At 47.2% G+C, this 13,316-nt stretch overlaps 1 protein-coding gene across 4 annotated transcripts in view; it reads left to right on the forward strand.

Annotated features, from left to right (window-relative positions):
• D2hgdh (D-2-hydroxyglutaric acid dehydrogenase) overlaps window positions 1–13,316 on the forward strand; it is a 103,642-nt gene that overhangs the window by 69,447 nt on the left and 20,879 nt on the right. For all 4 annotated transcript variants that reach the window (XM_065426616.1, XM_065426619.1, XM_065426617.1 and 1 more), the window contains exons 6-7: window positions 1,380–1,559; window positions 9,178–9,287. In XM_065426616.1, the coding sequence (XP_065282688.1) occupies window positions 1,380–1,559; window positions 9,178–9,287 (290 nt within the window). The remainder of the gene's footprint in view (window positions 1–1,379; window positions 1,560–9,177; window positions 9,288–13,316) is intronic.

The raw sequence follows: 13,316 nt of genomic DNA on the forward strand, positions 1-13,316 counted from the left end.
GTAGGCACCACGGATGGACAATGCCAGCCTGGTGCTGCACTACTGTACTCTTTGGACTTAACAAAAAGGGAGAGAAACATTACAAATGGGAGCATAATACACATGACGTTATGGAAACTAACAGTGCCAGTGATTTACAGTATAAGTTCCATGGAAACATAACTAACAAAAATGTATCAATTAGCTTCTACTGTGTATGAAATCATTGCACAATTCAATGTAACACTTTGTACATTATGTAGTCATAATGGTTTATAGAAATCATGTGTATTGATGGCATTTTCATCTAGAGGGCCTTGCAGTTCTTTACCATGGCAAATTGTGCTGAGTGATGGTCACATTATTTGCGTAGCTTCCACTGCATTTACTACTAAATGTAAGAGTGAAGACAGTGATCGCTCTTACTTAGGTTGCTGTGTGTGTGTGCTTTGAAAACATTTGTTAGCCTTTTGTGTATCAGAATATATTAAGATATTGTTTACTAAAGGAGCTTTCCTAGAAAATTTATTTCTTTGTAGAATAGTGTACATTTTCTTAATTGTCTATATCGGTGAGCATTCCCTGGGTGTATTGTTAATAAGTGGACTGTTTTGCTATATCTCACTCTTGCCGTACTAGAGCTGCCATCGGAGTCATTGAAACGCAATCTAGACTGCAAGTTTTGGAACAAAACTAGTTCAGGAATGTGTTAGAATTGAAGACTTCTTCTGCACGGCACTCTTCACCTTAGCACATGCGAATAATTACCATGGCAATAAGCAAAAGGCAACAAAAACCCAACACACGAAATGCTATGCGCATCATCTCTTGCGAATAATTAAATTTAAGCCAATGGACTAGTTTGGCTGCAAATCGGCTGGCACCTTTGTTTTTCAACATTTTGCTGTCCACATTTTATATCAGTGGGTTTTCTGTGGCTATAATGAAGCCAAAAATCAAAGGTCCTATAAATCATTGCTTACAGCAAAGTGGATGCTCATTCTCTCGCTGCTTAGAATGTGTATTCTATCGGTAAAAATGTTGAAACATCACGTAGAACAACTTGCAGTCTTATTGGGCTCGTTGATGAAAATAGCTGGATTGTAGGCACCTTTCTCTGTCCTTTGTGTATAGTATGCATAAATTTGTGCGCCACTCCTGATAGCTTGCAATTGAAATTGAATTATTCAGTTCACAAAAGTGCACATTATTGATGTTTGTGCACAGTGGCATTGTTTGGCTTTGCATAAGGCAGCGCAGGCAGACAGGAGTCACCTTTGCTCACCTGTCACAGTGCTGACACGTGCACATAGACCTAATGGCAGGCTCCTTATTGTCAATATATCAGTGCCTTAAGTGACTTCATTATTATGAGATGGGCCGGCTTCCCCCTGGTGCAGGCTGCCCTAGTTTCAAGGCCACGCTGCAGACTTTCCACATGGCACGCCGGCAGCTGCCCGAGTTCCTCTCATCCTTTGAGGTGATGGACGCGGAGTCAATGCGCTGCGTCCGAGACAACTTGCGCCTCCGGATGCCCTTGGAAGGGGAGCACCCTTTCTATCTGCTCATTGAAGTGGCTGGTGAGTGCTTCGTGTAGCTTCATAAAGTCATGCACGTCTGCTCCTAGTAACTGTAACTGTGCTAACTTGTGGCAACTTTAGATATTGTTTCTTTATTTGAAGATATAATAGTTGCAAGGTGTAATACGATGAACTCAACTGTAGCTTGGCTGTTGTGGTTTTGAATGGAAGCAAAGCAGAAGTCGCTAACATGTTTTAAAATTTTTATGTGATATCCTAAACGAGAAACGAAAAAGTATGAGGGAAAAAAAGTGTGATTTTACCAGAAAGTGCTCTGAGAAAAAGCCTGCACATGCAAAGCATGTACCAGCAACGTTTAGGCTGGTGTGAGAGGACCAGCCTTAACATCAATGAACTTTGCTGTTAGTTATAGTTTGTGGGGATGCGTGACTCTCGCGCGTCCCCTGATATTTTTTTTCCGCATAGCACGTCCTCTGTAATCCGACTTCGCGGCGTGGCCTGGCGCCCGCGGTGGTCGGAGTGGGTGAGGCGCAGTACGAGAGATGGCGTGAGTGTTGCACTACTAACACCGTCAACAGGCTGGGTTACTTGGGCGCCGAAAGGCAAGGCACTTGTCTCTTTGGTTCGGGACAGCAAGCAGTGCGGACGTGCCGTGCCGCGCGTGCGCCGATCCATGCTTCTGCGAGACCGTCTCGCGTGGCCGCCTTCGAACGCACCACCGTTCGCGTGATCGTACGCGCGAACGACCAGGCGTTGGAATCCAGCATGGGGCGAACATATTCGCTCGCTATCCGGTCGCGGTGAGTCGGACTTCCTAGATTTGTCGCGCGCCCATCGGCATGTTTTGGGGATAGCAACTCAGCTAGCAGACATTGATCTATGAAAGGTGCAATAAATACCCTTGTGATTGTTTCCACTACTGTGTTGTCGTTCCTTTGCCCCAAGAGTGCGGGTGAGAGGAGCCCCACATCTGGCTGCCCAACGTGGACCTCTTGAGGCATCGGACGATAGATTTAACAGTTTTGCTTCATTCGAGACCTTTGTTTGAACCAAAGCGTAGGGCTAGCGTGGGTTTTGATCGCTAGTGTTGGTGGCGGGCTTTCTTGAGCGAGGCGACGGTGGCTGTAGTGTTTGAACATGTCAACATGCTAAGCCTTTTCGCAAGTGTTTTTTTTTAATGACATTCGTCGGTATGAGAGCCACGTGGTCTGCCTCCTGGGAGAGCGAGGCTCTGCGCCCACGGAGCATTGGCAAGCCGGAAGCGAGTGAGTACGGAAGTCTCGTGGGTGGTCCGAATTTCTCATGTAAATAGCTTCTCCTATCTCTTTGACTCTGATGAAGTCGCGGCTCTGGGAGCCGGGTGGCCGCGGGCCACGAGTGTCACTACGGGCTGACTGGTATTGTGACCTGACACCGGGCGCTCCGACACCGTCTTGGACGGTGGGCGCCGTCAACTCGGATGATGTGTGAACCGAGCGGAGTAGGACCATCTCACAGAGCTGATGCCTCCTCGCAGCTGCCTGTTTTGCGCTCATTTTGGGTGTTGTTTTTGGATGCCGGTTGTTGTCAAGGTAGCGACGCTTTAGGCCTAAGGCTTTATGAAGCTGCCTGTCGCACGTGGAGGGACACAACCTGGTGGACCGTGGCATTGAGGTGTTCCAATTTGCTTCCCTCATTCTATGTTGCCTCGCACGAATTGAAATTACTCGTTCGACTCAAGGAAGCGAGCTTCGTTCTTGTGAACTTAGCATCTGAGTACCTGCCCGATCTTTTGCTAGCCGAGTTGAACATCGTACCACATGGGCAATATGCACATGCAGAATTCCTCTTCCTTGCACTACTTTAGTGTTTGCCGAGTGTGTTGAGTGTACGCAGCGTGATTGGAGTCACCCCTGGTTTGCCGTCACCTGCACTTCATCTGCTCTGCTGCCTCGGACTACGATCGAGCCACCAGGCAATGGTGATGCTGTAGCCAGTTCGGCGCAGCGACTTCAGCGGCCTCCTGTATCCAGCTCACAACCCTCGGCGGCGCAGAAAAGAGCCGGCGGTCACCGACAGCTACGGCGGCTCTTGCCAGCAGGGCGCGTCGGCGCGAGCGACGCTTGCTCGTACCGACTATTGCGTCGTCGTTTCCGGAGCCCTGGCCTGGAATCGTGCCGGCGGATGCCAGCGGTGTACCCAAGGACAATGTCGGCTCGCAAGCTATGGACAGCGTGTGGACATTTCCTCAGCGCAGCCACTGTTGCATGTACTACCTTGTTCGCGAAGCGCGCGTTGATGTTAGACCCTGTGGCATGTTTCGCTGGAATATGTAGTGATTTAAGCTTGGGGGGGATGTGGGGATGCGCGACTCTCGCGCATCCCCTGATATGTTTTTTTCCACATAGCGCATCACCTGTAATCCGGCTTCGCAGCGTGGCCTGGCACCCGCGGCGGTCAGAGTGGTTGAGGCGCAGTACGAGAGATGGCGCGAGTATTGCGCTGCTAATGCTGCCGACAGGCGGGGTTACTTGGGCGCCGAAAGACAAGGCACTTGTCTCTTTGGTTCGGAACAGCAAGCAGTGCGGACGTGTTGAGGCTTCATTGCGTCGTCGTTTCCGGAGCCCTGGCCTGGAATCGTGCCGGCGGATGCCAGCGGTGTACCCAAGGACAATGTCGGCTCGCAAGCTATGGACAGCGTGTGGACATTTCCTCAGCGCAGCCACTGTTGCATGTACTACCTTGTTCGCGAAGCGCGCGTTGATGTTAGACCCTGTGGCATGTTTCGCTGGAATATGTAGTGATTTAAGCTTGGGGGGGGATGTGGGGATGCGCGACTCTCGCGCATCCCCTGATATGTTTTTTTCCACATAGCGCATCACCTGTAATCCGGCTTCGCAGCGTGGCCTGGCACCCGCGGCGGTCAGAGTGGTTGAGGCGCAGTACGAGAGATGGCGCGAGTGTTGCGCTGCTAACGCTGCCGACAGGCGGGGTTACTTGGGCGCCGAAAGACAAGGCACTTGTCTCTTTGGTTCGGAACAGCAAGCAGTGCGGACGTGCCGTGCCACGAGTGCGCTGATCCATGCTTCTGCGAGACCGTCTCGCGTGGCTGCCTTCGAACGCGCCATCGTTCGCGTGATCGTATGCGCGAACAACCAGGCGTTGGGATCCAGCATGGGGTGAACATATTCGCTCGCTATCCGGTCGCAGTGAGTCGGACTTCCTAGATTTGTCGCGCACCCATCGGCATGTTTTGGGGATAGCAACTCGGCTAGCAGGCATTGATCTATGAAAGGTGCAATAAATGCCCTTGTGATTGTTTGCACTACTGTGTTGTCGTTCCTTTGTCCCAAGAGTGCGGATGGAGAACCCCACAAGTTCTGCTTGAACAGAACTTACTTTAGTTTCAAGGGTGTGTTCTACCAGCAGGCCAGACGAACTGCATTGGGTCTTGGTCACAGCTGTAAATGGAGTGTATCAAACGGACGGCACTGCAGTCTTTTATTTCGAAAGTATTCGTCAAATATTTTGGCTTTTGCATCATGAAGAAGTCGGTTGTGGACAGCTTCCTCACCCATCTCAACTCCACAGACCGGTTCACTGTGGAACAAGAAGAAGAAGGCACTTTGTCTTTTCCGAATGTTTTAGTCTGTTGACGTGATGAGCGGATGACTTTTCCATGTAGAAAAATGTGATGCACATTGGCTGGTATTTGCAGTTCAGTTCCAACCACCCTGCCGCCCATAAAGCCTCAGTGATTTCAATGCTTCTTTTCTGTACAAAAACAATCTGCACATCAGAGGACAGGAAGAAAGAATAAATCACCGTAACCACAGGGTTAAGGAGAAATCGGGACACAAAAGGCTTCATCTGCCAAATGTGGCACGGACAGGGTCATCGTCGTTGTCGTCGTCCACCCCCCCCCCCCCCCCTTCCTTGGACCTTCCTTCCGCTGTGAACAAAGAAGACAAAGTCAGCCTGTCACATTGGCTTTAGGATTAGCAAACAGCTTTCGAGGGTTCTGGTGAAAGAGAGTGTCAAAGTTGTGCACAAGCCAGTGTCAATGCTCGACAGGTTGCTTATGCGGCCAACGGACCGACAGTCTTAGGAGAAATGCCAAGGAAGTGCTTAAAAAATGTCGTGCTCTAACTGCCCGCCACTTACATTGGTGAAACCAAGAGTCTTTCTGACAGAATATGCCAGCGCAGGAATGACGTACGGAAACTTGAAGCAGAGTGCCGTGCTCTCGCTGAACACTGCAAGAAGCACAACCATGCAATTGGTTTTGATGGTGCCTCTGTGATCAAAACCGAGACCAACCCAGGAGAAGAATCTTGCTTGAGTTGTGGAAGATTGAAAATTCTTACGGCAATATCAATCAGTCATTGGGAACACTCTCCCCATTGTACACCCATGGCATCCGGGACACTATGGAGAGGAGGAATCGCAGCACAAGAAACACAGGAGTTTAAGGAACGTGGTTTCTTCATCCAGTTTAGTCACCCCCTGGAGAAGGGATCTAGCTGGCCCCAAAATGTCTGGAACTTCTTAACTTTGGCTGAAGCAGTTTTTGCTTCTAATACAGTATTCAGTCGTATAATGAACGCACTTTTATTCCTGAAAAATATGCACAAATTTGGGGGGTGCGTTCATTATGAGGGGTAAAATTTCTAGCGATCTTTTTTGCCGTGACCACCTCTAAAAAAGTTGCAGTTTTGCCCGAAATGCGAACAATCGGTTGCGATAGCAAGTGCTTAGACAGCTATACACAGTAAGGATAGTGGTTTTATCGGCTGTATAAACTGCAAACATTTACTTACTGTGTATATTGATAAGCATGGTGTCAGCGCGCACAGGCACACGTGAACACATCACTCTCGATGAGTGTGGACGCTCGCTGTCAAAATGCTGGTAGCAGCAATGAACGAAGTGACCTTCGTGCTTCATATAGCTTCAACACAAACTGAAAGGCGAGAACGCAGCACAAACAAAGGTTTGAGCCGCCATAGCAACTAGGCTCAGCTCACTTTCAAAGTAGGGCGCGAGGCCGTGCAATGAGCAGTTTCAGCCGGAGTAAAACGCTTCCCCCCCCCCCCTTCTGTTGGAAGATGGTGCATTGCCTCCATGCTTTCCGCCCTTGTGTGCGCGAGATTCAGCCGCGATTGTCAGCTTTCATTTTGCACTTTCACTTACACCTACAGTGCACAGCGTGCGGTGCTCGGTGACAACAATGGCAATAAAAGTAGGAGACACATGCACAGTACGATTTGGCATCTGACATGACCGTACCCGCCGGACGCCATATCAGATGTTGAATCGTACCGTGTGTCTCCTACTTCACGGCAGCAAGTTCAGGGCGCGCTCATTATGCGAGCAAAAGAAAAAACACACTTCTTGGTTGGAAAAGTGGGGGCTGCGTTCATTATGCGAGCACGTTCATTATGCAAGCAAATTTCAGTTTTGAACCTTCATACCTCACCAATGTGGAGCAGCCAGTTGCCACTGCTCCTGCCACCATGGCGCAATAAGCGCAAGAGCCGTCTGCTAGAGTAAAATGCGGTGTTGTGCTGCTCATTTAGGTCTTCCTTGAAATTCAGATAAATAATGATTTCTGGCAATTAATAATTTGAGGTGGAATGTTACAGATCATTATTTTGTGGTCTGAAAAATTATGAAGTAGTTGAGCTTTTGTTAAATTTACTGGGAACTGTTCACATGGAAACACCAAATGTAGTATGTAAGAGCTAGTGCCTTGAACATGTGTGAGCTGGTTGACTATTTGAATAAGGTTAAAATATAGCATTATATCAAAGACTGCGTGCAGCAGTTTCGAGTGATATCCTTTAGTGTGCCAGTCGATGAATTGAAAGTTATTGTAGTGTTAAACTAGCACTGCGCAAATGCTGAAGTATGTACAATTGCAAAGATTGCAGGGTATCAAGGTAAGATGATGGACTGCGATAAACGCAACCTATGGCAATGGGGACGGGAAGTGTGGTGCAATCTACAAAATATTTCTCCTACACCTACAGCCTCTGAAAGAATCGTGAAAGGGATCTTGGTTTTTATTAGCATAGCCATCCCCCACCGCTACGTGTTGGCCTGTTTTTGCAGAAGTTAGAGTAGTTTGGCAGTGTTACTTCAAAGTCTTTCACATTGCTTCTTAGCCATGTTTCGGCAAGTGCTGTGAAATGGAAGGATTTAGGCAAGGTTAAGCTATGAAGTAGGCTACGAACGTTAATGTTAGTAAATTTTATCTTTGTCGCTGTCGCTGTATTCGTTTTTGATGTGAAAGCACTAAATGGACCATTGAGTGGCCTGGTGGCATCTGGTGGCATCTATAGCAGCGACACGGCATCTAAATTTCCATTGGCTGCAATGCCGCATCACGAGTGCTCGTGACACTGGCTTGCACCTGCTGGCCTGAGACTCTGCAGAGCAGAGCAGGTGAAACGGAACACCTGCTGCTGCGGTAGCACACCACGCGTTGCATGAGGGGAGGGGGCATCGCCTCGACGCCACATCACTAGCGCGCTTCAACAGAGCAGATACGGTGACGGGATGCGATGGGGAATTGCGTCAATGCCTGTTGGTGGCTGCTGCTGCTTCCTCTGTGTCTCGTCGCGCAGGACGTCGAAAACATTACTCACAGCACAAAACTCGAAGGACCGCTCAGCAGCGTTCAATTGCACATTAATGCTTTTGCATTCACAACTCATCAGAAATGCTTAGGTGTCCTCGCATTTTTTTTAGAGAGAGACCTGAGAATCGGATGACATAAGGACAATAGTGTTAAAAAATGACGTACAGCACGAAGGACAAGGACTGCAAGAGACAACATACACAGCACTGCGTATGTCGTCTCTCGCAGTCCTTGTCCTTCGCACTGTACATAATTTTTTATCATGAACTACCAAGTAGCCCAAGCAACCATCCTAGTAGACAATAGCATTTTTTTTTCACCATCCCAAACATAAGAATTTCCATTGATATGCAATTTGTAAAAAATTATAGTAACATTATGTCCGTCTTCTTTCTTTGTTTTCCCAATGTTACATATATTTTTCTAATGTCCTGCACTCAGGCAGAGAATCCTCGCCGATAGAGTAGTTTGTACCCTTAAATTTGTAGCAGTTCCTTAAAAATGTTTTTTTGTCACTGGAGTCGACAAGTTTAGAAACTATCCGTCTGCATTTATTATTTCTTGGCCTGCCCAGTTGTTATATTGCACCGGTTTTAATTTTTAGGGCATCCTTATGAACCTTTTTGCCAACTAAGTGTTCAACTGAATTGTTGCTCTTTTTTGGAGCACCATACAATATCAAGTTTGATCTTCTCAAGCGGTGCAGTCACTCCTTGCTTGTGAGCTCGGGATAGATCGACCACACTCCAAACAATGCCTCTTGATTTTAGATCATCAACTTTCAGCTCAACGCATGCTATAACTTCTTTTAGGTATTAATTTGGTCTGCACAAGTTGCAATCTCATTATCGAGAAGAGTGAGTTGATCCAGCTTGCTGTCCACGGATTTAAGCCAATGTTCTTTTAATTTATGTTAGGTCACCAGAAATTCGCTGAATTTTTTTTAGCAAACTGTGATAAGTGAAGACTTTCGATGTGCAGCAATAGTTTCCCAAGGTAGATGACAGAGCTCTGTTGAACACACCCTTCTCGCAGGCTCGAATGACAACACCGTGGAAGAGAGCCTGTTGCAGTTTGTGGACAGCTGCATGGGCCATTCTCATGTCTCAGATGGAACGATGGCCAAGGATTCAGCACGTGTCAAGGTGAGCGTAGCTGCAGGAATTACTCATCTGTTTTTCTCTGCATTCAAATGGAATGGGCAAGCAGATGCACAGCCAGCCCTCTCACATACCCAATCCTAGATACGAAGCAAAATTTGAGCTAATTGTGGGCTCCACTACACTGCAGTTGGTATTATTATTTATGTACATACCTTCACAGCACTTTGATGGGCGTTACAACCAAAAATTTACACATAACACATGCACATTACAACACATCTGTGAGTAGACTGTCCCAGAGTACCAACTTAAACACATTTTACGGTCACGGTTACAAATACATTGTTTGAGATTAAGTTCACAACATCGCTCGGTAACCTGTTAAGGGGGGACATGGTGATTAAAAGTTATCATTATTTATTTATAACCCAAACTTGATAAAAATTGGCATGCTTATTTAGTTTCTTCTCCTGATTCTAAAAATGCAATTATTTTTTCTGTAGGTTCATTATTTCATTACTTAATTAAGAAAACAATGTATTTTACGGTGTCTTTTTTCTTACTACAATAGACAAATAACCGCTGCACAAAAATAGACAAATGACATATGGTCCAATAGAAGAAAGCACAAGCTTCACAACATAGGAAGAACTTTTATGGTTGGATCAATATTTCCTACTTTATAGTGCACTGAACTTCATTGTTCTGAACATGGCCATGCTTTAGTCAGACAAAAGACAAATTTTAAAAACTTTAAACAAAGAAAATTGAAAAACTGTTTCCTGTGTTTGGTGCTCCAAACATCTAGCTTCATGCTACAAAAAAAATTAGTACTATATCTATGATAGCTACTGATATATCACAGTAAATGTCTTGCTGGGTGGGTAAAATTAGCATTTCGAGAAAATCAAGAAAACAAATAAATGTCACATTTAATTGTGAAGAGTCACAAATGTGTGCACATACACATTCCCAAAACATTAGTAGGCTCCTGGGGCATAGTCAATTTGGGCATTTGTGCCTCTGTGGCGCTTTTTGAACAAGCACTGCACATTTTCTGCCGATGCACGCTTGTGTTCAGATGCGGCTGATCGGCACCGGTCTTTTTCCTCCATGCGCTGCATACACTTTTCACCAGCGCTGACACCGATGTGCGAACTGTGCCCGCGAGTCATCCAAGACCCGTCGTACGATACAGCGACGTTGCCCGGGTTGCCGAAGTTTAATTGGCTGTAAAGCTGCCGGACCGACTTCGCGCATTCTGTTGTAAGCGTCTCAGCTGCGCGGGTCGCGGCGGGCGTCAACTTCGTTTTGACGTACCCCTGCCACGTTTTCGTATGGAGCCCGCGGTGCGATATATTCATTGTTGCGAAAATATCATTGAACGCAGTTTGCCGATTGCCGGTGCTTTGCATTGCGCGCGCAGCCAGAATATTGACGGTAAACGGATTCACTTTCTGAGTCCCATTCACACGCGGCGAGCTCCACGCTGACGCTTTGTCGCCGCATTTCGAGCATATGAGCACCAGACTTACTGCAAGGCCATATTCGCGCTCCTTCCGGCTGATTTTCGCGCTACCGCCGCATGTATTACAATTCATATGCTCCAGCAGTGCGTTCACCGATTCCAGGCACACCACGGTGAAAACTGCGTCGTCAAGCGGGCCGGCCGCGACATCGCCAGCGGACAAGATCTCCGACTTACGGCTCACTGCTGCGGTTGACGCGAGCTATTGTAGTTTCTCGTCGGATCTCATGTCGATTACCTCCAAATCTGAAGGCGTCAGCATAACGGTGTCACGACGGACGCGGCTGGCGTTTTCGTCGCACCTACTCGTCGCACTACCTAGGCCTAGCACTCGGTCGGCTCCATCAGTTCCGTCGCTTGACGCCGTTGGTGGCTCGTCCTCAACCACTTGCGACGCGGTGGGGCGTTTTTTGAAGTTGTTGAGCATGGACTTCTTCCTTTTTTTTCCATACTTGTGCTTAGAGTCAAACTTTCGGAGCGGAGGAGGCATCGTCGCGCGTACTCACACAACGATCGCATCGAACATGGCGTCTCGCGTGCGCCTCTGCTGCGGCTAGCATGGATGGATGGATGGATGTTATGAGCGTCCCCTTTGGAACGGGGCGGTGGCTTGCGCCACCAAGCTCTTGCTACTATGCTGCCTAATATCCTACCTAGGTTAACCCATGAGAAAAAAAAAACACACTATGAACTACCACGTCCAAATTTTCTGATACCCTATTGCGAACTGTGCTTTTGTACGTCTCCGTCCTTTGTCATTTCCCTACTTTTCTTCCACCAATCCTCCAATCGCCTCTTACTGATGTCTATTGCGGACCTGTTTGCTTTTCCACTGCTCCCGCTGAACCCAAGGGCTTCAAGGAGGCCAGTGGTGCCTAAATCGACCGCTGGATAGATGTCTTCACATTCTAATAAAATATGCTCCGTCGTTTCCCTAGCTTTACCGCAGCAAGCACATGCTTCTTCTTCCTTCTTATATCTCGCTTTATACGTGCGTGTTCTAAGGCATCCCGATCTCGCTTCGAAAAGTAATGAGCTTCCCTTCGAGTTATCATAAATGGTTTCTTTCCTAATTTCGTTTTTTCCCCTTAAGTAGTTACTCATGGCAGGTTTCTTTTCCATTGCCGCCACCCATGAGATTAATTCAGCCTCTCTGACTTTCCGCTTGACCTTCTTTGTTGCTGTGTTGCCCACCCCACAGGCCGCATACTTGCTGGTAAGCTTCCTAGTTCTTTTCCTCCACTGTGAATCAATGTTTTGCCTGTACAGATACCTGAACACTCTCCCAGCCCATTTACTTTCCTCCATATTCCTCAGCCGTTCTTCATACTCAATTTTACTGCGAGCTTCCCTCACTTCAAAACTAGTCCAGCCCATATCCCCTTGCACAGCTTCATTTGTAGTCTTCCCGTGAGCGCCCAATGCGAGGCGACCCACTGACCTTTGGTTCCCGTCGAGTCCTGATTGTACCCCTGATTTAAAGCAAACAACCGCATTTGCAAAAGTAAGTCCTGGAACCATTACCCCTTTCCACATACCTCGGAGGACCTCGTACCTATTGTATCCCCATAGCGCTCTGTGCTTCATTATGGCTGCATTTCTCTTCCCCTTGACTGTTATGGTTTTTTCCTGTGTTTCCATATATCCGTTGCCTTCGTTTATCCATATACCAAGGTATTTATATTCTGTTACCCGAGGTATTTCTTGGCCCTGTATCTCCACTGTCTGTTCACTGTTTTCATTGAATACAATAACACCTGATTTTCTAACACTAAATTTCAAACCTAAATTGTTGCCTTCCTGTCCACAAATATTAGCCAGACGTTGCAACTCACTTTGGTTGTTTGCGAGCAACACAATGTCGTCTGCATAAAATAAACCTGGGAGTTGCTGCTCTATTACTGTACCTGCCTGTTTGTATGAGAGATTAAACCCGATATTACTTCCTTCTAGCGCCCTCTCCATCCTCACCATGTACATCATAATCCAGCTCGGGAGTGCGCCCAGCCAATCACGTGGCGTTATCTCGTCACGTGCATGCGACAGCGAATGAGAACGCGCGTTTCATCTATTTTTGCCGCCGGTTTTTGTATTGAACCAGCAAGCCTAACGAAGCGGCAGCGCGCGATATTTGAAGCTGAAACCGCGTTCTTTCAAACGAGACCAAGATGGCCGCCCTCAAGGCACTAGTACGCGAGCGCGGCGTCATTGACTGTGTGTCGTTTTCGCGTCGACACACGCGAAAAATCAGGTGCCCCATCTGTTTTTAAATTGTTCGTACGGCTGAAATATGACCTTACGAGATTTGAAACTTGACAGATAGGGAGAATAGTAGATGTAGATTAGAGAAATGCTATTTTCCAAAATTCGTTTTTTTACGATATTTTGGGTCTAAAGACCCGTGTCCCCCCTTAAGTAATAGAAAAACAAAAGAAGACTTGCCATACAGTTCAGCTCTGCACCAGTCCTCTTGTACTTTAGACCATGGTCAACACTTGAGGACACGTGGTCAGGGTTAGGTATATATTTTGTGCATAATGTGC

The sequence above is a fragment of the Dermacentor albipictus genome, chromosome 2, assembly GCF_038994185.2.
Source record: "Dermacentor albipictus isolate Rhodes 1998 colony chromosome 2, USDA_Dalb.pri_finalv2, whole genome shotgun sequence".
In the NCBI taxonomy this organism is placed as follows: domain Eukaryota; kingdom Metazoa; phylum Arthropoda; class Arachnida; order Ixodida; family Ixodidae; genus Dermacentor; species Dermacentor albipictus.